Here is a 24,261-nt window from a genome sequence, read left to right as displayed (position 1 = left end):
CTTGTTCAATATTCCATATCCAGGGAAGGAAAATAAATTCAGAGACTCTGGTTATCCAGAAGTCACACTCGCTTCGTCATCTTGTATCGGCCAAGCATCACACTGTTTTTTCTTTGAACAACATCAAGACAGCAGAAATCCACATAAAATTAAATCGTGTTATTGTTTTGAATTACGTAACACTTCATATCATTTAATGCAGTTGATGTCATCACGCGCTTGTTGCAACGTGAGAAAGCACACAAAATCTCCACTGCGTGACTCGAAAAAACTATTTTCTTTTCATTACACACTTCACTACAAGCACGCTATGCGTTCCTATCTGGTTGTTCTGTTTGCGGCCTGTTTTTTTTGAGTGAGAGATTAAATTTCCCAGAAAGTTAACTCGATCCTACGATTTACGTTAGGGAAATAACAGTCTTTTCACAAAACTTTAAGATCATCACGATAAATGCATTGCAATATTACAAATGTGGGCCATAGAATTAAAGGGTTCAAGAGACGAAACAAGCCTTACGTCTATATACGTCCTTCAACTATGACTTCATATTATTTTTAAAACACAAAGCTTTCACATTCGCAATATCGGAGAAAAGAAATGCTTTCTCATCGTCCTTTTGAATAAAGTGAGAAAATTTGGCTAGAGACCGTGGGCGTCTTCTACCGTCCAAGCGTCGACATTACATTGTTCCTCAAAGTTTGTGTGGAGTGTTCATCGGTCCAAGAAAGAACTCTTTGTAAACGTTTGTAATAAAGACAACGGGTATGTTATCAAGAGCGTGTAATTCATACTACCGCAGCTCATACAATATCTGGTAAAATTTTCTCTGAATGTGTATGAACTGGATATCATTTATGCATTGAAGATTTTGTTGGTGGATCGCGAGTTTTATTATTTGATTAAAAAGCGACGTCTTCAAACAGCAGAGAAGAAACGACCGGGGACATTGTGTTGTGTTCTTGGGCAAGACACTTTACTCTCATAGTGCCTCTCTTCACCCAGGTGTATAACCTGGTACCGGCGAATTCAATGCTGCGATGGACTGGCATTCCATCCAGGGGGGAGTAGAAATACTCCTAGTCGCTTCATGCTAAACAGGAGATAAGCGCCGGCCTGATGGGCCTTCTTGGCTCGTAACAGACTTTACCTTACTTCTCACAGACGACAAATATGCTATGGAACCCTGAATCAATGTATCCTCTTAGCAAAATCTCACGTTGACTAAAAACGCGAGATGTTAAGTGTTATGTTCGTCATTAATCAAAAAAGACAGCTTTATCTTTTGTATATTCGCAAATATGCGCAATATCACGTGAGCAAATCGTCCAAGTTCAATTTTGTATCCAGCTTCAAAGATGCATGGCTCCTTTTTGCACAATTAATTGGGTATCTTTTTTGATATGTTTCGCCCCAAATCAACAACCGTTACTGTTGCTTAAGACAAACTCACTAGAATTACTTGTTTTGCGCAGGAAGCCCACTGCGTAACGTCCGTGTTTGGTAGAAACAGCAAAACAAAGACGAAAAGAAATCATAAATATCAAAATACTCCTTTCTTAAAAACTTAAAATATTGCGATATTGACAATATCACAGGAATCCTATCTTAGAGCTGAGGGTATAAAAATCGCAAAACTTTCCAATTTTTTCAGTGTTCTCCGAGATCGCTTCGACCGCTGCTTAAAACTTCCAGAAACTTCACGTTACATAGTTCTAGATATTTTCCAGCGACCGGAGCGATCCTGACACTCAGAAATAATTGAAATTTCTGACTCCTACCTTCAGTTTTTAACTCCTTAATTCAACTGGGAGATTATTTCTTCCAATTTGCAGTCAAGCAGCACACAGTTTCAAGCTATATCTTCAGAAAGACACGTCTTCAATTTTAAGGTAAAGTAGGCATTTGTGGTAGATGTGATTAATTTTTTAGCTGGTATAAATAACTTGTATAGGATGCCGGGTTTTCTAATCGTCATTTGTGTATGTGTGATAAGTGTTTGCTGAGACGATGGAATCTCGAAACGCCGGGACAATTATTTCTAACATGTAACTTTTCAAATTGTTCAGCTTTCTTTCCAAAGCACTTGCGTTAAGAAATTAAAAATTTTGAAGTGAAAGGAAATCTTAAATCGATGACTTCTTAGTAAAAAAATGAAAGATTGCGAGGAAACGCAAACAAAGCCAAAATATCCTTTCAAAAAAAAGCCTCAAACGCACGCCTGCCTTAAGCTCGTATACCGCAATTTTTGATGAAGAGTTGTATCAAGGTAAGAATAAATAACCGATCAAAATTTAATTGCTTATACAACTTTGCACATTAAGAAATTATTTTAAAGTGAGAATTTTGTTTCATGAGGTAGAAAGACAGAAACGAAAAGAGAGCTTCTGTTGTTAAACATGCTGACCTTTGCCACTTTATCGGAATGCTCGGTTGGCGTAAAGTAGATGCAATCGGAAAGTAATCGTTGGTCTTCACTGAATCGGTCATATGAATGATGGATAGTTCGATTCTGAACCAATGTTTTTTTGGTTTTATTTTCAACGCCGTTTTTTTTTCATTTCACTTTTCATCGCATATATTCTTAAGTGTGCTCTGAGCTTGGGTTTCCTGTAGATCGTCACTTTTGCACTCGGATATTGTTCAGTTTATCAGCTTTTAATTCGACCTTAGCTGTGTTGAGCTTTCTTTAAAAAATGTAGTTTTCCTGTTAAACGCTGTTTCCTAAAGATTTAAACGGATGCCATTCCTGGTTTGCCATCTGAAAAGCAGTTTTGTCATGTTTTTTGCGGCAACCGAAAAAGTCTTTTCTGAACAAGATTAACTATAATTTTGATTGCAGTTAAAAGAGTCACTTTAAAATTCCGACCAAACAACTAGAAAGAAAACGTTAATTAAGGGAACACATAATTACTTATGATTTTAACTTGATTTTAGTATTTCTCCTGTGAGCTGAGTCCATCTTGGTGCATTCATTTTTAGTTTTTGTTTTTGCATCCTAAGAAAAAAGTAAACGCTAATCAATCGGCAATCTTGATACAATATAAATAATGTTATAAGCAAGAACCTCGTTAATAACCTTATTCCATTTCATCTTGTTGTGTTTGGAGAGGAAATGAACTGAAGAGATTGGAACTGAAAGTTAAGTTGAAGAACTCTGGTCTTTACTATAGTTGCATTCTCATGCTTTTACGACCGAACTACAAGGTTCGGTAGAATATGAAAAAATCGAAGTGAACTGAGACAGCCAATAAGCTGTTCCAGAAACCTGTCAAATGTCTTACGTAATTCAGTTGTCTCTTCTACACTCACTCGATGTATCTCCGACAAAACAATTTTCTTTTCTTATCATCTCAGAAATAGTTAGTGTCCCGACCGAAATTTCCAAATGAAAGAACTCATAAGGCTTAATTTATTAAAAAATCTTGGACAATATTGTTAAAATTACAATATCTTTGATATTTTTCAAGTTGTCTGACCATTTGTCGGATGGGTCGATAATTTTTGGTGTTGATATATACAGTAGTTCTTTTTTCTAAAGGAATTAAAACCACTTTTTTTTAAAATAAGATTACCAAAATGAATAGGAAGATGACCTTACGTCATGCGCCTTGAAACTAAAGCTATAATATTCTTTACAAAAATACGCCCACCCTCTTAAGATGGAAATGTTATTGACAAGTAATACACATAAATCATATATTACATAACGTCACGTGCATGCAATGTTGTGCACTCACGTGCTCCGATATTTTCCATCGCCTAACATATAACTATGTGTCCTCACGTGCTGCAGTGAACATCGCTTTCTGATAATAATCTTCACGTGCATTAAGGACCTCACGTGTTTATAGCTTTGACTTTTATCAGTAACGATGAGGCATGCCAAATACAACCCGATACAAGCATCACGTGCACTGAGGACCTCACGTGCGTTCGCGTGCATTGAGGACTTTTGTCAGTATAAGTATGTAACAGTACTTGTAATTGAAGCTGCACTTTCCTAATTCTATTTCGGATGCCTTGTCACTGCGCTTCAATAGGCGCACTAAACTAGATCCACGATTTGGATTACACCTTCTTGTGTCGATTATGATTCTAGAACGGATCATTAAGGAGAGATAAGTTGAACTACAAATTCGCAGAAAAATTCGATAGAAAAACTTGTAGGCAATTGATATTTCCCGGCGTAATTGTGAAGAGAAAAAAAAAAGTTAAACACTCTTGATACTTTAATACCCTGAACACTAATGAAGGAATTTTTGTTGGTATTGTTTCAGCTGGAATTGTACGGTTTTTCCTTGTATATGAAACCGACTAGTAGTTTAAATATTTTCTATGTTTGCTTGCACTTGGGTATTGCAAACGGCAACGGTTTTAAACATAAATGCAGTACCTTATCATACAATCTTCCTTAAATATTACTATAGCATGTTCCCGATTAGTATCGATCTGTTAATAGATTTAAATATCTTTCGCTAAAGGAAAATGGATAAAGCTATGAAACTCCAAGCTCACGGATCTTTGTTACTTAAAGCAGACCTTTCTTCCGGCTCATCCGCTTGAAACCATGAGACAAAAAGACCAATCCGTCTTACGTCTTTTTTCACCACTTGCGAGGGTCCACCCTCAATCATGCACGTATTGCTTGCCTGTGCTTAAGCCGGTTTTGTTTTCATCTTTTTCCACAGCTATCATAGTCAATATGAACCAGTTTCTTTCGGCCTTGGTCTTCAGTGTCTTTTGTGCATCATTTGCCTTTGGTAAGCTAGTAATTGCATGGCTTTTATGTTTTCTTAACGTCTGTTATAGACATCAGGTCTTAATTAAATTAAAAAGTCACTCTTTCTACCATAAAAGGAAACTGATGAACATTCTCGATACACAAAGTTTGATTTTAAACATTTTAAGATCCTTTATAACTCAAAGAAAACAGTTAGCTTTCCCAGTGGACAATATTCAATATCGACTACCCAACATCTTTTTGATCGCCGAATACCAGATACAAGTTCTGACAAATACTAACATCAGTTATATATTACTGTATGAGTGAAATGCTTCTTTCTCAGGCTGCTCTCGGTATTCCGTTTCTGTTATCCTGTTAAATGACGTCTCACGTTACAGTTTTAAAACAATCTTACATTAACAAATAGAAAATAAAAATAAGGTGGGAGACTTTGAAACGTTAAGTGAGAGAGGGATTCAAAACAAGCTGTGTGCTAACATCGTCTTTTTTGTCTTCTTCTCCTTTAGCTCAATGGAGTTACAATCCAAATGCTTTAGATGGTAAGGATTCTTTGTCTCAAGTATACGGAAATCTTTTACACAAGATTTGAAAAGTTAGCAAGCTTTATGACATTGTTATCGCTTTTATTCCAGGTCCCCATAATTGGCAGGAAGCTTGCAGCACTGGAAAAAGACAATCACCAATTGACATCGAAACAGCAAAGGTATTTGTCGACAAAGAACTGGGTACCTTCACACTAAAAAACTACAACAAGACACTAAACAAGACTTTCACTGCTTCCAACAATGGCCATGCCCTGGAGATGTCCTTTCCTCCTAGAGTGTATAATGTGAGTGGTGGAGGATTGAATGGCGTTTATACAACAGTTCAGTTTCATTTTCATTGGGGAGCCAACAACACTGTTGGATCAGAACACACTGTCGACGGAAAGGAATATGCTGCAGAAGTAAGTAAAAGAATCGAAATTTATTGAGTTCCATTATTAATCTTCACACTCAATGATGACTCTCTCGATACCTTTTGTCTTCCGCACAGAAGTAACGAAATCCACTGTTTCTCGGCGCTCTATAACTAGATCATTCATACCTATCTCTTAGCCATGTCAACAACGCATAAGTTGTACAGGAACATAAGTAAAATACTTTGCCCTCTTTTACAGTTACACTTTGTCAGCTACAACACAAAATATGCCAACATCTTAGAAGCAATTGATAAACCCGATGGTCTTGCCGTTCTTGGTCTTTTGATTGAGGTAAGAATCGACAATGATGAGGAAGATGATGATGGTTATAGCTTTCATTTCGATGACATTAAAATCGATTATAAAAGAGGTTAATTGATTGTCTTCTTGTTTCAGGTTGGAGAACACAACAACACAGCGTTCTCATTCCTCGAAACTGCCAACAAGCTTACTAAGTCTTGTAAGTAGTGATATTGGTTTTCATAGTGATATGAAAGTTAAGTGCGTTTTACCGGCGAAAGAATAGCACAAATAATGAAAACAATCCTAAAAGGTTTTTCTTCCCTACGGATATACCATATCAGCTGCTAGGTCATTGTGGACTAACGTGGTATCTTGTTCCGGCCTTCTTTACAGTCACTGCAGTGAACGACGTTCCAGCCTTTTCGTTTCACGACCTATTGCCTGCCGACAAGACTAAGTTCTTCCGGTACAATGGTTCTCTGACCACTCCCTCCTGTCTGGAATCTGTCACGTGGACTGTGTTTAGGGACCATGTCTTCATATCGCAATACCAGGTACAGTCGTAGTAATAACTAAGCTACATTGATTCGTGCGGTCGGCTCTACTTTGAAAGGCGATGGCTGTGAAATTTGCTTTATAGAAAGCCAGAACATTTTAGTTTCTGGCTGTAGTCATTACTGAGGCTGAATCAAGAATCAAGAATGGGTTAAAATTATTCCCTTTGAGAATAATCATTACAGATAAGAAAGTCCTCCGTGATTCACATTCCATATGTTTCACGTCCGCCGTACGATGTGGGCCAAGTATCCCAAAATTAATTTGGTACGAGGCGTGTCAGAGTAAAAATAGAAAATGAAAGATTCACATCTGTATGCTCATGTTGTCGTCGAAACCTCAAATGTGGTGATTTTCCCGGGGGTAGGGGGTGGGTGGGAGGGGATGCTCCTCGGAAATTGTAAATTAAAGCCCTAAAGGAGACCAATCTGGGCGTGGGCCAGGTCTTTTTTGACCCCTAAGAGAGGTCGTTTTTCAGATTATATGAATCAGTCAAAAATATACGTAGTAAATATATATATATATATATATATATATATATATATATATATATATATATGATTGCATTTTGCCCAAAACACGCTAAGTGAGAACAAAATCCGAACTTTACATCCGTAAGCGAGACGACGAGCATCCCTCCCCTTTTAATATGGGATTCCCCTCCCGCGGGTGGGGGGAGAGGTAGGGGGGTGATTTCATGTCGTTGTTACGCAGAGTACCGAGAAAATATGTTCTGAAATGAGTGCCGCTCGTGCAAAACGATTATTTTTCCTCTTTTAAATTTAACCGGTGATGCTATTATTTGTGTCCCTGTCGTTGTCGTAGCCGTCGTAGTTTCTAAAGCTCCCTAATATATATTTGAAATACGGACTCCGTTAAATTTTAAAAGTCTTGTAAAAGCCAGCGTCCTTTTCATAAGAAATCATTTAATGGTTTCCTAAGTTCAAATATATGACATCTCATATCTTTTTCCTATGCAAATTGGTTACAATGATTTTAATTTTTACGTAAGTCGTGTATGCCACGCATTTACCAAAGTTCTTGTTGAATTTGACTATTTGGAATCTTTGGAGCTGATGGTTTGAGGAAATGTATCAGAAATTTCTGACTGTGATTTTCGTTGTCTTTTTAGCTGGACCTTTTGCGAAGTCTGGAAAAGAACGGCACTTTACCGGAATTTGGCAATTACCGTCCAGTCCAGCCACTCAACAACCGGACTGTCAAAGCAAGTTTCCCACGCTCCGCAGACACCACCACCCCGACCCCATCACCTTCTGCTATTACCAAGACAGTCACCACAACAGTCACCCCGACCCCATCACCTTGTGCTATTACCAAGACAGTCACTACAACAGTCACCGTCACCCCACCACCTTGTGCTATTACCAAGACAGTCACCACAACTGTCACCGTCACGGCTACTGTCCGCGCAGACACTGGTACTACCACGACTGTGCCGAGAGTAGCAATGGATTCTGGAGGCTCCTCTGGTGTTACTATGACCCTCGGTGTGTTCTTGCTGATGTTGTCCTTAGCGCTTTTCTTGCATTAGTTCACAGACACCTACCAACCGTAGTTTATCACTCCCATTCTCGTTCCCAGAGCTGTTGCTTTTTACAGACGGTATGCCATGGAACGTGCACAGAAGAGAGAAACTCTAGGGCCGGTAGTTCGGGGAATAAGCACCTTCCAAACAAAAAATTCGGTATTACATCTCTGAGAATCCTTCTTGCTAGGCAGGTACCATTGCTATATACTTTCATAGATGATTATAAAACAAATGCTTTGAAGTGTTTGGGTTTGCTCGGGCTTTTTGCACAATGAAATTTACGGTATTTTTAAATACGGTACATTTCACTGCCCAGGGTTTATAAAGTTTTGGATAAGTTACTCTTTGGTGCATTAAGCGAACATCGACGAATACCAAGAGTGCCTGACAAGATGATGATTATGATTAAATATCAACTGATACGTCCCATTAATTATTTCAAAGTGCTCAACACCAAAGTCACTTTAATACGATAGTAAGGCAGTAACTCTTACTTTGCAATTAGCGAAAGCGTTGGAAGGATTCACTCCTGCCTCTTTATGAAAACAATTAGCAAGTAAACTATACTCCAAACTGTTTTCCTCAAGTGGAAAGTCAACCAGGTACCTTTGCATTAGTGTATCTCGTGCACACAATCTTGAAATCACTTAGTAGATGAGAAAATTAACTAGGTACGTGTGTTTTTTGCAGATTTTTCTTAAGGGTTTGATTTATAATTAGTAGATCATAGTAGATCACAACGTACAAATGCGTTAACTGGAGCTCTTTTGGATGAACGATTGCTTACTGCGTTGGGTTGCTGCTTTTCTCACTAATAGGTCACGAAGTTTTATAATTAGCGAATTACTGTCTAAACCTGAGGTGCTTCACTCATATGGGGGTATTCCCAGGGAGTAAGCTTGCTTCACTATTATTCGCTATCTTATTTAAACGACTGGTCAAGCAGAGACCATACTGGGTGAAATATGTAGACGATACAACCGTTTATGAAGTGGTACCGCGGTGCTCACCCAGCTATATCCCGTGCATTGCTAATGATTTGCAGGTGCCATGCATCTTAATTCGTCAAAGTGCAGGGTGCTCTGGGTAAAGTTACTACAATACCAGCCTTTTCCTATCAATGCGCAAGTTATATGGATATGATCGCGTCTCTAGTTATAAGATACAGGATGTGCAAATTTGTAATGACTTGAAATAGAGATATTGAATACAAACGGAATCGTTTGTGTGGAACAAGACTCCTTAAACATTTCTGCGATAGCTTACAGGAACTGTCCCAATCAATTTGTCTAGGATTGTAGTTACGATTTATTCCACGCATGTTAGATCAGCATTGAAATATATTTATCCTGTGTGGGCTGCCCTGCTTGACTATTTGTCCTATGTAACGGAGTCGGTACAGAAGAAAGCTCTCCACAATTTCTTAATCCAGGTTAATTATATAGATATCCTTGCTTTAGCTGGCCTTCAGTTCTTTTCAATATGTAGAGATGAGGCACGCATGCTTGAAATTTATTAGGAATGCTAAGGAAAAGACCTTATCAGCGGTGGCACTACCATAGTTGAACAGGGCCACAAATTAAGATCTGGGCCTTCTCGGTCTCACAACGGCTTATGTCCAGAACAAACCTTTATGCAGAGTTTATGACTGTAAAGTTGTGTAAATTATGATAACTATGATAATTTATCTATTATTATGTAGTAGAACTAGTATCATTAAATGTTGCGTGAAACAGGTATGAGCTGTGACTACCGATGTATTATATACGACTGCAGCAGTGATAAATAAACATACATTACAACATTAACCTGTGGCATGTTTTTTTCTTTTTTTTTCAACGTTTCATTAACGCGCTCTGGCTCTAATTGACATCCAGTCTGCCAAATGCATGGTAAAGTTTTGAAAAATCTTAAAATTTTACGTGATGCATGCAACGTGATCGGTTTGTCGTTCCCATTTTATTCAGGTCATCTAAGTCGACATATCGACATAGACACATGCACTCAAGATGCATTAATTGCAATGCTGCTATTTTGAAACGCAAAAACAGTGTCTCTAGATGACCGAGAGAAGGTTGGGGAAGAGAAAGGGAACAGTTTTTAGATTTTTATGCTTTAGTACGCATACACTCTGGTATCAAAGGATTCACTGCTATCCAAGTAAAGTTACTTGATTCCATTCTTGAGAATGTTGTTTTCTATGCTCCTTTTAAATTTTCAGCAGCATTGGTTTCAAACAAAGAGTCTGACGCTTCATTGTGTCCTTTTTTGAAACGGTTTGTGGATGTTTGAAGTTGACCGCTGACCAGTTACTGGGTTTCGATTGCATCGCAAGCTCAAACTTAGGGTAAAAAAAGAACAGAGTTTGTAATTGAAAACCATTGGCTAAACATCTAAGAGATGCAAAAACAAATTTGTGAACACGTGAACCTGTAACGCAAATAATAATGCTGGCAGGATAAATAGGAATCTTTGGCTATCTAAATGATTTCCTGTTAATAATAATAACAATGATAATAATAATAATAATAATAATAATAATAATAATAATAATAATAACAATTATTATTATAAATTTAATTTCAAAATATGCCATTAATAATTCAAAACAATTTACAAAAGGTCATAAATAAATATCACAATATCTTCCAAATACATATATCAGATAGTACTTAAAGAAGGCTATTTAAAATTAGTTTAGAAGGTGTAATATAAAAAAATCTAATAAAAAAGGAAATGTAAACAGACAAAACAATTTAAAACGTATGGATCCCTAAATTTCCCTTTAAAAACGTCAATAAATACCTCCTTTAGTGCTCTCAATTTCTATATCAGTATCAGTAATAATAATAATAATAATAATAATAATAATAATTATAATAATTATAATAATAATAATAATAACTGTTTATTCACAAATCCATAGGAAAGTGAAAAGGAGATAAAGGAGGAAATTAGCCCAAATTAAGAAGTAAATTAAAACATTAATTAAAATACTAACTATAAGAATATACTATATACTAACTATAAAAATAAATCATACATCACGCGATAAAAGAACTTAGTGTTCACTAGAAAAATTTTGCAAGATGACATCTCAGTCTGTTCTTAAAAGTGTTCAAATTCTCCGCCTCAGCAATTTCCTTTGGCAGATATTACACTTATCGATTATGCGTATAAAAAAGAATTGTTTAAAACTATTTAAAGTTGCGGTTGCAAACTTAAGTTTATAACTGTGATTAGCTCTTAAGGGCCGAAAATCATTTGCAAACGTAAAAAATGCAGAAGGATCTAGTCCATTGTTGAAAAATCCAAAGTTATCCCTCTTCGAATTAATAAACGAGTTCACGCTCTTGAGTAAATTATGGGTAATCAGGGCAAGATGTAGAGATATTCAAAGGTTTGCGTTCAAAACGATGAAAAGTATTCATGATATGCAATTTTGGGATTTTTTTATTTCCAAAACAGAAAATATGCGCTTAAAGGCGCGGCAGATTAAAGTTGGAGAGAATGACTGTTGCAGAAATGATTTTATTAAACAAAGTTTCTGCTATACATTTCCCGTGATTCCGAAGTCACAAAATTACAGAGAATGTATGGAAACAAAAATGCAATGTTTAGGAACTCCAAAGAATAGATACCAAGTCCAGTTCATCTCAGTTGTGAATTTGAACTAATTTGTTTGGTTTATGAAGGCGAAAGTCTATAAAGTAGAGTCATGTATGCTCCGAATTTCCATACAAACCTTTGAATTTCCCGTTATGTTGCCCTGATTACCCATGATGCAATCAAGAGTGGAACTGGTCTATGAGTGGTGTAAACAATCTCCCCACTAAGAGCGTAGTAATATATTGTGTTAACCAAGAACCAGTTTAATACAGTAAACACCCGCATATAAGAACACATTTTTAAGGCTTAAGGGTGATCGTGTTCTTATTTGAGGGCTGCTTAGTGAGAAATCAGCCTGAAAGTGTTCTTAAAATGCTCTTAAAATTGGTTTCAGAAATACTTCAAACTATATATTACTGGAGGTTTAATTAACATACAATGCTGTTTTGTAATAGATTTAATAGTTTGTAATGGTCCTGAACACCATAGTACTTTGATGTAAGTTACTGTACTGAATTGTTTCCTTATCCTAATACCCTTTCCCTTTGTATTAAGAACATGTTTTATTTATCAGCCTGAATTTGTTCTTATTCATATGATGCTTTATTGACCAAGTTTCAGCCTGATGTTCTTAATCCACTTGTTCTTATATGCGGGTGTTTACTGTATGTAAAGCTATTAACTGCCGAGGCTCACTGATATGTAACACGGGTAATAGAAAATTCACGGAACTTGCGGAATTTGAAATGTTATGCAATGGCATTTGAAGGTAAAATGGGTATTTGTAGACTTCATGCTTTGATATAGTGCGGAAATGAACAAGTATGTGACCTTCTCTTTAATGGTTGAGATTCCTTGTCACCATCTGTATCAGGCTTCTCGCCGTTCAGAGGGTTGGCATTTCTATCTTAAGAAAGTGGGTGACCAATTACTCCTTAATTTTGGCGCGAAATTCCAGCTTTCATTTATAATTTCAGATGTGAAATTACAATGTTGCCATGGCAACTTTTCTAACAGTGTCAAAATGGCGTCCCGTGGACGCTATTTGTCATCCATGATATTAATAGCTAATGCAATGGTATACTGTCTCGTGAAATTGAGCAATAATCTCACTTGCATTTTGTCCAAAATCAAATAATTTCCCTCGCCTGGACAAAACGCGAGTAAAATTACTCCCTAATTTCATTCCGTCATCATTTGATTACTCATACTTATTTCTCGAGAGTTTCAATAGACGAAAGGAAATTTATATGACAGACAGAATGATCCACACTACAGTATTTTATCTTTTCTCCTGCCCTTACGTACCATTCCGGAAACGAAACACTATTTCTTTTTGAAATAGTTTCTTGTTGAAACAGAGGCAACCAAGGAAAATAAAATTATTGGACGGAAATATCTGCTAGTATGGAACGCGACCTACAAATTTCAAAATTATCTCCTAGAAGCAAACACTTTACTGGAGAGTTTGTGGATAACAACTTTTAACGTAAAACTGTATCCTTATCAAAGCATCTCTCTCCATCACGAGGAACATGGAAACCCTTGTAGGATTTTAGTTGGATTTAGTCGTTGTGTGTACCACTCATAAGCAAATTATTTGACTCTAAATGATGTCGACAGTTTTTGAGTCAGTGGTTTCACTTGCCTGACGACTATATATCCACTAACCATGAAATTCATTTAAATTGGATGAGGGCTTTCTCAGTGGTCGTGTTATTTCTGTATACGATGCAAAGCCATTTATTAACCTGGCCTTTCAGTTTCTCAACAGATAAGAAACTTAACAAATGTTTTTTACCTTTGATAGCCAGACCGATAATGCCGCATCACGGAGTCGATAACTCAGTGTGGGCCTAAAAGTAAGTTATTCATGGCGCTCTGCAATTGGGTCTCGGTGAAGTCTTTCTTTGATCAATCGTTTGTGAAAATGTTACTTCGAAAGTCATTGTTTTCGGGCGTGGTGTGTCATTTATGCTGATCAGGGTGTGGTATTATAAAATCGTTCTGCTTGTTACCTGATTCGTGGTTGTGTCAACGGAATTAATCAGTGGATTTCAGCTACAGATTCCGAGCAGTTTGATAATCAGAGCGCCAAAAAGGAATGCAAGTACAGTGTCTTCTATGCAGAAGAATTCACTTCTCTCACTTTATTGACGTATCCACTATCGAAGGGACTACATCAAAATAGAACAACAGTAATGTGCTTCCAAACTAAACAACCATCATTGGTAACTACTCAGATAATCGACCACAAATTAAACAGCGTGAGAAAATTATTACATCAAATAGAATAAAGTAGAACTGCTGCCTGCCATCGTATTCTGTTATAAGTAGAAACAATTAAGCTTTCCTTCCATCTACACGATCAAGTAACCATCTTAAACATCGTACAGTTCTTAAACAACACCGTAGTCAAAGGTCAAGTAAAGAACTGATCACAACTTTATCCGCATATTTCAAAGAATGGCAGAAAGCAGAAGAATTGCACCACAATATGATAGTCCTGTAGTGATCACGCCAGTGAAAGCAGGTTATTCGCTAAAGAATGTTCTGTTAACATAGAAAGCATTATCAATAGCACCACCACACAAGTATTACTCGATAGCTTTCACTTTCGCGGACTTACAACTCCATGTTTTTTTAGGAGTTTCTCAATCAAAAAGCTTTGAAAAGTTTAAAGGTTCCTTCGAGAAGTCGTACAAACAGGTTCCCTCACGTGCCAGGCACGTGAATCCTTAACCTTTGGACCGCATTCTACACGTAGAAACCTTCGTAAACAATTGATATAAGACCCAACAATTTCTGAACGACATGGCGCGATAATGTGTATCAGTTCATCAACGCTTCGCTTTTTTTTAATAACAAAAACGCTTATTTGTTCAATATTCCATATCCAGTCACACTCGCTTCGTCATCTTGTATCGGCCAAGCATCATTCTATTTTTCCTTTGAACAACATCAAGACAGCAGAAATCCACATAAAATTAAATCGTGTTATTGTTATTGTTTTGAATTACGTAACACTTCATATCATTTAATGCAGTTGATGCCACCGCGCACCGGTGGCTCAGTTGGTTGAGCACGGGCTGTCACGCGGGAGGTCGTGAGTTCAACTCCGGCCGGACCGACACTCAGGGTCTTTAAATAACTGAGGAGAAAGTGCTGCCTTTGTAATTACATCTGCAAATGGTTAGACTCTCTAGTCTTCTCGGATAAGGACGATAAGCCGGAGGTCCCGTCTCACAACCCTTCAATGTTCATAATCCTGTGGGACCTAAATGAACCCGCACACTTGTCGTAAAGAGTAGGGCATGTAGTTCCCGGTGTTGTGGTCTGTCTTCTGTGATGTATCATGGTTGGGAGGGTAAATGCTCGGAGATATTAGCTACACCAAGCTACTCTAAAAATCCGAGGGTAAATAAAGATATATGATATGATGATGATATGTCATCACGCGCTTGTCGCAACGTGAGAAAGCACACAAAATCTCCACTGCGTGACTCACTTCACTACAAGTACGCTATGCGTTCCTATCTGGTTGTTCTGTTTGCGGGCTTTTTTTTTGAGTGAGAGATTAAATTTCCCAGAAAGTTAACTCGATCCTACGATTTACGTTAGGGAAATAACAGTCTTTTCACAAAACTTTAAGATCATCACGATAAATGCATTGCAATATTACAAATGTGGGCCATAGAATTAAAGGGTTCAAGAGACGAAACAAGCCTTACGTCTATATACGTCCTTCAACTATGACTTCATATTATTTTTAAAACACAAAGCTTTCACATTCGCAATATCGGAGAAAAGAAATGCTTTCTCTTCGTCCTTTTGAATAAAGTGAGAAAATTTGGCTAGAGACCGTGGGCGTCTTCTACCGTCCAAGCGTCGACATTACATTGTTCCTCAAAGTTTGTGTGGAGTGTTCATCGGTCCAAGAAAGAACTCTTTGTAAACGTTTGTAATAAAGACAACGGGTATTTTATCAAGAGCGTGTAATTCATACTACCGCAGCTCATCCAATATCTGGTAAAATTTTCTATGAATGTGTATGAACTGGATATCATTTATGCATTGAAGATTTTGTTGGTGGATCTCGAGTTTTATTATTTGATTAAAAAGCGACGTCTTCAAACAGCAGAGAAGAAACGACCGGGGACATTGTGTTGTGTTCTTGGGCAAGACACTTTACTCTCATAGTGCCTCTCTTCACCCAGGTGTATAACCTGGTACCGGCGAATTTAATGCTGCGATGGACTGGCATTTCATCCAGGGGGGAGTAGAAATACTCCTAGTCGCTTCATGCTAAACAGGAGATAAGCGCCGGCCTGATGGGCCTTCTTGGCTCGTAACAGACTTTACCTTACTTCTCACAGACGACAAATATGCTATGGAACCCTGAATCAATGTATCCTCTTAGCAAAATCTCACGTTGACTAAAAACGCGAGATGTTAAGTGTTATGTTCGTAATTAATCAAAAAAGACAGCTTTATCTTTTGTATATTCGCAAATATGCGCAATATCACGTGAGCAAATCGTCCAAGTTTAATTTTGTATTCAGCTTCAAAGATGCATGGCTCCTTTTTGCACAATTAATTGGGTATCTTTTTTGATATGTTTCGCCCCAAATCAACAACCGTTACTGTTGCTTAAGACAAACTCACTAGAATTACTTGTTTTGCGCAGGAAGCCCACTGTGTAACGTCCGTGTTTGGTAGAAACAGCAAAACAAAGACGAAAAGAAATCATAAATATCAAAATACTCCTTTCTTAAAAACTTAGAATATTGCGATATTGGCAATATCACAGGAATCCTATCTTAGAGCTGAGGGTATAAAAATCGCAAAACTTTCCAATTTTTTCAGTGTTCTCCGAGATCGCTTCGACCGCTGCTTAAAACTTCCAGAAACTTTACGTTACATAGTTCTAGATATTTTCCAGCGATCGGAGCGATCCTGACACTCAGAAATAATTGAAGTTTCTGATTCCTTCCTTCAGTTTTAACTCATTAATTCAACTGGGAGATTATTTCTTCCAATTTGCAGTCAAGCAGCACACAGTTTCAAGCTATATCTTCAGAAAGACACGTCTTCAATTTTAAGGTAAAGTAGGCATTTGTGGTAGATGTGATTAATTTTTTAGCTGGTATAAATAACTTGTATAGGATGCCAGGTTTTCTAATCGTCATTTGTGTATGTGTGATAAGTGTTTGCTGAGACGATGGAATCTCGAAACGCCGGGACAATTATTTCTAACATGTAACTTTTCAAATTGTTCAGCTTTCTTTCCAAAGCACTTGCGTTAAGAAATTAAAAATTTTGAAGTGAAAGGAAATCTTAAATCGATGACTTCTTAGTAAAAGAATGAAAGATTGCGAGGAAACGCAAACAAAGCCAAAATATCCTTAAAAAAAAAAAGCCTCAAACGCACGCCTGCCTTAAGCTCGTATACCGCAATTTTTGATGAAGAGTTTTATCAAGGAAACAACAAATAACCGATCGAAATTTAATTGCTTATACAACTTTGCAAATAAAGAAATTATTTTAAAGTGAGAATTTTTGTTTCATGAGGTAGAAAGGCAGAAACGAAAAGAGAGCTTCTGTTGTTAAACATGCTGACCTTTGCCACTTTATCGGAATGCTCGGTTGGCGTAAAGTAGATGCAATCGGAGAGCAATCGTAGGTCTTCACTGAATCGGTCATATGAATGATGGATAGTTCGATTCTAAGCCGATGTTTTTCAGTTTGGTTTTATTTTCAACGCCGTTTTTTTTCCTTTCACTTTTCATCCCATATATATGCTTAAGTGTGCTCTGAGCTTGGGTTTCCTGTACATCGTCACTTTTGCACTCGGATATTGTTCAGTTTATCAGCTTTTAATTCGACCTTAGCTGTGTTGAGCCTTCTCAGTTAAAAATGTAGTTTTCCTGTTAAACGCTGTTTCCTAAGGATTCAAACGGATGCCATTCCTGATTTGCCACCCGAAAAGCAGTTTTGTCATGTGTTTTGCGGTAACGGAAAAAGTCTCTTCTGAACAAGATTAACTATAATTTTGATTACAATCAAAAGAGTCACTTTAAAATTCTGACCAAACAACTAGAAAGAAAACGTTAATTAAGGAAACATATAACTTCTTACGATTTTAACTTGATTTTAGTATTTCTCCTGTGAGCTGAGTCCATCTTGGTGCATTCATTTTTAGTTTTCGTTTTTGCATCCTAAGAAAAAAGTAAACGCTAATCAATCGGCAATCTTGATACAATATAAATAATGTTATAAGCAAGAACCTCGTTAATGACCTTATTCCATTTCATCTTGTTGTGTTTGGAGAGGAAATGAACTGAAGAGATTGGAACTGAAAGTTAAGTTGAAGAACTCTGGTCTTTACTATAGTTGCATTCTCATGCTTTTACTGCCGAGCTACAAGGTTCGGTAGAATATGAAAAAATCGAAGTGAACTGAGACAGATTACTGTTTGGGTACAGGACAATAAGCTGTTCCAGAAACCTGTCAAATGTCTTACGTAATTCAGTTGTCTCTTCTACACTCACTCGATGTATCTCCGACAAAACAATTTTCTTTTCTTATCATCTCAGAAATAGTTAGTGTCCTGACCGAAATTTCCAAATGAAAGAACTCATAAGGCTTAAATTATTAAAAAATCTTGGACAATATTGTTAAATTACTATATCTTTGATATTTTTCAAGTTGTCTGACCATTCGTCGGATGGGTCGATAATTTTTGGTGTTGATATATACAGTAGTTCTTTTTTCTAAAGGAATTAAAACCACTTTTTTTTAAAATAAGATTACCGAAATGAATAGGAAGATGACCTTACGTCATGCGTCTTGAAACTAAAGCTATAATATTCTTTACAAAAATACGCCCACCCTCTTAAGATGGAAATGTTTTTGACAAGTAACACATAAATCATATATTACATAACGTCACGTGCATGCAATGTTGTGCACTCACGTGCTCCGATATTTTCCATCGCCTAACATATAACTATGTGTCCTCACGTGCTGCAGTGAACATCGCTTTCTGATAATAATCTTCATGTGCATTAAGGACCTCACGTGTTTATAACTTTCACTTTTATCAGTAACGATGAGGCATACCAAATACAACCCGATACAAGCATCACGTGCTCTGAAAACCTCACGTGCGTTCGCGTGCATTGAGGACTTCAGTAAAACTATGTAACAGTACTTGTAAAAGCTGCACTTTCCTAATTCTATTTCGGATGCCTTATCACTGCGCTTCAATAGGCGCACTAAACTAGATCCACGATTTGGATTACACCTTCTTGTGTCGAATGTGATTCTAGAACGAATCATTAAGGAGAGATAAGTTGAACTACAAATTCGCAGAAAAATTCGAGAGAAAAACTTGTAGGCAATTGATATTTCCCGGCGTAATTGTGAAGAGAAAAAAAAAAGTTGAACACTCTTGATACTTTAATACCCTGAACACTAATGAAGGAATTTTTGTTGGTATTGTTTCAGCTGGAATTGTACGGTTTTTCCTTGTATATGAAACCGACTAGTGGTTTAAATATTTTCTATGTTTGCTTGCATTTGGGTATTGCAAACGGCAACGCTTTTAAACATAAATGCAGTACCTGATCATACAATCTTCCTTAAATATTACTATAGCATGTTCCCGATTAGTATCGATCTGTTAATGATTGTAAATATCTTTTCGCTAAAGGAAAATGGATAAAGCTCTGAAACTCCAAGCTCACGGAATCTTCGTTACTTAAAGCAGACCTTTCTTCCGGCTCATCCGCTTGAAACCATGAGACAAAAACACCAATCCGTCTTACGTCCTTTTTCACCCTTTGCGAGGGTCCACCCTTAATCATGCACGTATCGCTTGCCTGTGCTTAAGCCGGTTTTGTTTTCATCTTTTTCCACAGCTATCATAGTCAATATGAACCAGTTTCTTTCGGCCTTGGTCTTCAGTGTCTTTTGTGCATCATTTGCCTTTGGTAAGCTAGTAATTGCATGGCTTTTATGTTTTCTTAACGTCTGTTATAGACATCAGGTCTTAATTAAATTAAAAAGTCACTCTTTCTACCATAAAAGGAAACTGATGAACATTCTCGATACACAAAGTTTGATTTTAAAAATTTTAAGATCCTTTATAACTCAAAGAAAACAGTTAGCTTTCCTAGTGGCCAATATTCAATATCGACTACCCAACATCTTTTTGATCGCCGAATACCAGATACAAGTTCTGACAAATACTAACATCAGTTACATATTACTGTATGAGTGAAATGCTTCTTTCTCAGGCTGCTGTCGGTATTCCGTTTCTGTTATCCTGTTAAATGACGTCTCACGTTACAGTTTTAAAACAATCTTACATTAACAAATAGAAAATAAAAATAAAGTGGGAGACTTTGAAACGTTAAGTGAGAGAGTGATTCAAGACAAGCTGTGTGCTATTATCGTCTTTTTTGTCTTCTTCTCCTTTAGCTCAATGGAGTTACAATCCAAATGCTTTAGATGGTAAGGATTCTTTGTCTCAAGTATACGGAAATCTTTTACACAAGATTTGAAAAGTTAGCAAGCTTTATGACATTGTTATCGCTTTTATTCCAGGTCCCCATAATTGGCAGGAAGCTTGCAGCACTGGAAAAAGACAATCACCAATTGACATCGAAACAGCAAAGGTATTTGTCGACAAAGAACTGGGTACCTTCACACTAAAAAACTACAACAAGACACTAAACAAGACTTTCACTGCTTCCAACAATGGCCATGCCCTGGAAATGTCCTTTCCTCCTAGAGTGTATAATGTGAGTGGTGGAGGATTGAATGGCGTTTATTCAACAGTTCAATTTCATTTTCATTGGGGAGCTAACAACACAGTCGGATCAGAACACACGGTCAACGGAAAGGCATATGCAGCAGAGGTAAGTAAAACCATCCATTTTTAATTTTCACGGCGAGTTGCACTTAGTGTTGCGGGCAACTTTGCGATTGTCAAAAAGTCTTTTTATATTCACGCCCGGGGACTTCACGATGATTCTCTCAAACCTTTTTGCTCTTCACTACATAAGTAACGAAATCATCTGTTTCCCAAGGCTCTATAACGAGAATAACCATTGCTATCTCTTAGTCATGTCGTTGACAACGCACAACTATGTTACCAGAAGAGAAGTAAAATGTTTTGAACTCTTTTACAGTTACACTTTGTCAGCTACAACACAAAATATGCCAACATCGCAGAAGCAATTGATAAACCCGATGGTCTTGCCGTTCTTGGTCTTTTGATTGAGGTAAGAATAGATTTTGATTGATGAGGATGATGATGGCTATAGCTTTCATTTCGATGACATTAAAATCGAGCATAAAAGAGGTTAATTGATTGTCTTCTTGTTTCAGGTTGGAGAACACAACAATACAGCGTTCTCATTCCTCGAAACTGCCAACAAGCTTACTAAGTCTTGTGAGTAGTGATATTGGTTTTCATAGTGATATGAAAGTTAAGTGCGTTTTACCGGCGAAAGAATAGCTCAAATAATGAAAACAATCCTAAAAGGTTTTTCTTCCCTACGGATATACCATATCAGCTGCTAGGTCATTGTGGACTAACGTGGTATCTTGTTCCGGCCTTTTTTACAGTCACCGCAGTGAACGACGTTCCAGCCTTTTCGTTTCACGACCTATTGCCTGCCGACAAGACTAAGTTCTTCCGGTACAATGGTTCTCTGACCACTCCTACCTGTCTGGAATCTGTGACGTGGACTGTGTTTAGGGACCATGTCTTCATATCGCAATACCAGGTACAGTCGTAGTAATAACTAAGCTACATTGGTTCGTGCAGTCGGCTCTACTTTGAAAGGCCATGGCTGTGAACTTTGCTTTATAGAAAGCCAGAACATTTTAGTTTCTGGCTGTAGTCATTACTGAGGCGGAATCAAGAATCAAGAATGGGTTAAGAAAGTCCTCCGTGATTCAGATTCCATATGTTTCACGGCCGGCGTACGATGTGGGCCAAGTATCCCGAAATTAATTTGGTACGAGCCGTGTCAGAGTAAAAATAGAGAATGAAAGATTGTATGCTCATGTTGTCGTCGAAACCTCAAATTTGGTGATTTTCCCGGGGGGTGGGGTTGGGTTGGAGTAGATACTCCTCAGAAATTGTAAATTAAACCCCTAAAGGAGACCAATCTGGGCGTGGCCCCTAAGAGAGGCTTTTTTTCAGATTATATGAATCAGTCGAAAATATATGTAGTAAATATATATATATATATATATATATATATATATATATATATATATATATATATATATATATATATATACTTTTATATTTCTTCGCGCGCAACCCTAAAGGAGACCTTCACGGCTACATATGATTGCGTTTTGCCCAAAATACCCTAAGTGAGAACAAAATCCGAACTTTACATCCCAAAGTAAGACGACGAGCATCCCTCCCCTTTTGTGATATGTCCTGAAATGAGTGCCGCTCGTGCAAAACGATTATTTTTCCTCTTTTAAAATTAACCGGTGATGCTATTATTTGTGTCCCTGTCGTTGCCGTAACCGTCGTAGTTTCTAAAGCTCCCTGATATATACTTGAAATACGGACTCCATTAAATTATAAAAGTCTTATAAAAGCCAGCTTCCTTTTCATAAGAAATCATTTAATGGTTTCCTAAGTTCAAATATATGACATCTCTTATCGTTTTACTATGCAAATTGCTTACAATGACTTTAATTTTTACGTAAGTCGTGTATGCCACGCATTTACTAGATTTCTTAATGAATTTGACTATTTGGAATCTTTGGAGCAGATGGTTTGAGGAAATGTATCAGAAATTTCTGACTGTGATTTTCGTTGTCTTTTTAGCTGGACCTTTTGCGAAGTCTGGAAAAGAACGGCACTTTACCGGAATTTGGCAATTACCGTCCAGTGCAGCCACTCAACAACCGGACTGTCAAAGCAAGTTTCCCACGCTCCGCAGACACCACCACCCCGACCCCATCACCTTCTGCTATTACCAAGACAGTCACCACAACAGTCACCGTCACCCCACCACCTTGTGCTATTACCAAGACAGTCACCACAACAGTCACCGTCACCCCACCACCTTGTGCTATTACCAAGACAGTCACCACAACTGTCACCGTCACGGCTACTGTCCACGCAGACACTGGTACTACCACGACTGTGCCGAGAGTAGCAATGAATTCTGAAGGCTCCTCTGGTGTTACTATGACCCTCGGTGTGTTCTTGCTGATGTTGTCCGTAGCCCTTTTCTTGCATTAGTTCACAGACACCTACGAACCGTAGTTGATCAATTCCATTCTCGTTCCCAGAACGTGCACAGGAGAGAGAAACTCTGGGGCTGGTAATGACCACACATCCACATCTCACGTAGTTCGGGGAATAAGCACCTTCCAAACAAAAAAATCGGTATTACATCTCTGAGAATCCTACTTGCTAGGCAGGTACCTTTGCTATATACTTTCATAGATGATTATAAAACAAATGCTTTGAAGTGTTTGGATTTGCTCGGGCTTTTTGCACAATGAAATTTACGGTATTTTTAAATACCGTACATTTCACTGCCCAGGGTTTATAAAGTTTTAGATAAGTTACTCTTTGGTGCATTAAGCGAACATCGACGAATACCAAGAGTGCCTGACAAGATGATGGTTATGATTAAATATCAACTGATACGTCACATTAATGATTTCAAAGTGCTCAACACCAAAGTCACTTTAATACGATAGTAAGGCAGTAACTCTTACTTTGCAATTAGCGAAAGTGTTGAAAGGATTCATCCCTGCCTCTTTATTAAAACAATTAGGAAGTAAACTACACTTCAAACTGTTTTCCTCAAGTGGAAAGTCAACCAGGTACCTTTGCCGATTAGTGTATCTCGTGCACACAATCTTGAAATCACTTAGTAGATGAGAAAGATAATTAGGTACGTGCGTTTTTTTGCAGATTTTTCTTAAGGGTTTGATTTATATTTAGTAAATCATAGTAGATCACAACTTTCTAATGCGTAAACTGGAATTCCTTTGGATGGACGAGTGCTTACTACGTTGGGTTGCTGCTTTTCTCAGTAATAGGTCACGAAGATTTATAATTTGCAACTTACTGTCTAAACCTGAGGTGCTTCACGCATATGGGGGTATTCCCAGGGAGTAAGCTTGCTTCACTATTATTCGCTATTTTATTTAAACGACTGGTCAAGCAGAGACCATACTGGGTGAAATATGTAGACGTATATGAAGTGGTACCGCGGTGCTCACCCAGCTATATCCCGTGCATTGCTAATGATTTGCAGGTGGCATGCACCTTAATTCGTCAAAGTGCAGGGTGCTTTTCGTAAAGTTGCTACAATACCAGCCTTTTCCTATCAATGCGCAAGTTATATGGATATGATCGCGTCTCTTGTTATAAGATACTGGGTGTGCAAATTGGAAATGACTTGGAATAGACATATTGAATACAAACGCAAACCTTTGTATGCAACAAGACTCCTTAAGAATTTCGGCGATAGAGTACAGGAACTGTCCCAATCAATTTGTCTAGGATTGTAGTTACGATTTATTCCACGCTCGTTAGA

The 24,261-nt window shown here is 37.6% G+C and overlaps 2 protein-coding genes across 2 annotated transcripts in view; both read left to right on the top strand.

Moving 5' to 3' along the window:
* Window positions 1-1,650: 1,650 nt before the first annotated feature.
* Window positions 1,651-9,861, top strand: LOC137975966 (carbonic anhydrase 2-like). Its single transcript, XM_068823190.1, has 8 exons — window positions 1,651-1,890; window positions 4,690-4,761; window positions 5,252-5,284; window positions 5,378-5,691; window positions 5,905-5,997; window positions 6,103-6,166; window positions 6,343-6,503; window positions 7,637-9,861. The coding sequence occupies exons 2-8, from the start codon at window positions 4,704-4,706 to the stop codon at window positions 8,054-8,056; spliced, it is 1,143 nt and encodes a 380-aa protein (XP_068679291.1). The 5' UTR covers window positions 1,651-1,890; window positions 4,690-4,703; the 3' UTR covers window positions 8,057-9,861.
* A 6,625-nt stretch (window positions 9,862-16,486) lies between these two features.
* The window catches only part of LOC137975965 (carbonic anhydrase 2-like), an 8,253-nt gene continuing 478 nt past the window's right edge, over window positions 16,487-24,261 (top strand). Inside the window, exons 1-8 of the mRNA XM_068823189.1 lie at window positions 16,487-16,765; window positions 19,585-19,656; window positions 20,147-20,179; window positions 20,273-20,586; window positions 20,860-20,952; window positions 21,059-21,122; window positions 21,299-21,459; window positions 22,530-24,261. The exon at window positions 22,530-24,261 is cut by the window's right edge and continues 478 nt beyond it. Coding sequence (XP_068679290.1) covers window positions 19,599-19,656; window positions 20,147-20,179; window positions 20,273-20,586; window positions 20,860-20,952; window positions 21,059-21,122; window positions 21,299-21,459; window positions 22,530-22,949 — 1,143 coding nt within the window. The 5' untranslated portion in view covers window positions 16,487-16,765; window positions 19,585-19,598 and the 3' untranslated portion in view covers window positions 22,950-24,261. The remainder of the gene's footprint in view (window positions 16,766-19,584; window positions 19,657-20,146; window positions 20,180-20,272; window positions 20,587-20,859; window positions 20,953-21,058; window positions 21,123-21,298; window positions 21,460-22,529) is intronic.

This window comes from Montipora foliosa, chromosome 11 (genome assembly GCF_036669935.1).
Source record: "Montipora foliosa isolate CH-2021 chromosome 11, ASM3666993v2, whole genome shotgun sequence".
In the NCBI taxonomy this organism is placed as follows: Eukaryota; Metazoa; Cnidaria; class Anthozoa; order Scleractinia; family Acroporidae; genus Montipora; species Montipora foliosa.
The sequence above is the reverse complement of the archived record's forward strand: the minus strand, read 5'-3'. Positions and strand labels throughout refer to the sequence as shown.

Coding starts and splice junctions, on each gene's coding strand:
- LOC137975966 (XM_068823190.1), top strand. CDS start 4,704: ATGAACCAGTTTCTTTCGGCCTTGGTCTTCAGTGTCTTTTGTGCATCA. Junction 5,998..6,102: donor TTCTTGGTCTTTTGATTGAG/GTAAGAATCGAC, acceptor TTCTTGTTTCAG/GTTGGAGAACACAACAACAC. Junction 6,167..6,342: donor CAACAAGCTTACTAAGTCTT/GTAAGTAGTGAT, acceptor CCTTCTTTACAG/TCACTGCAGTGAACGACGTT.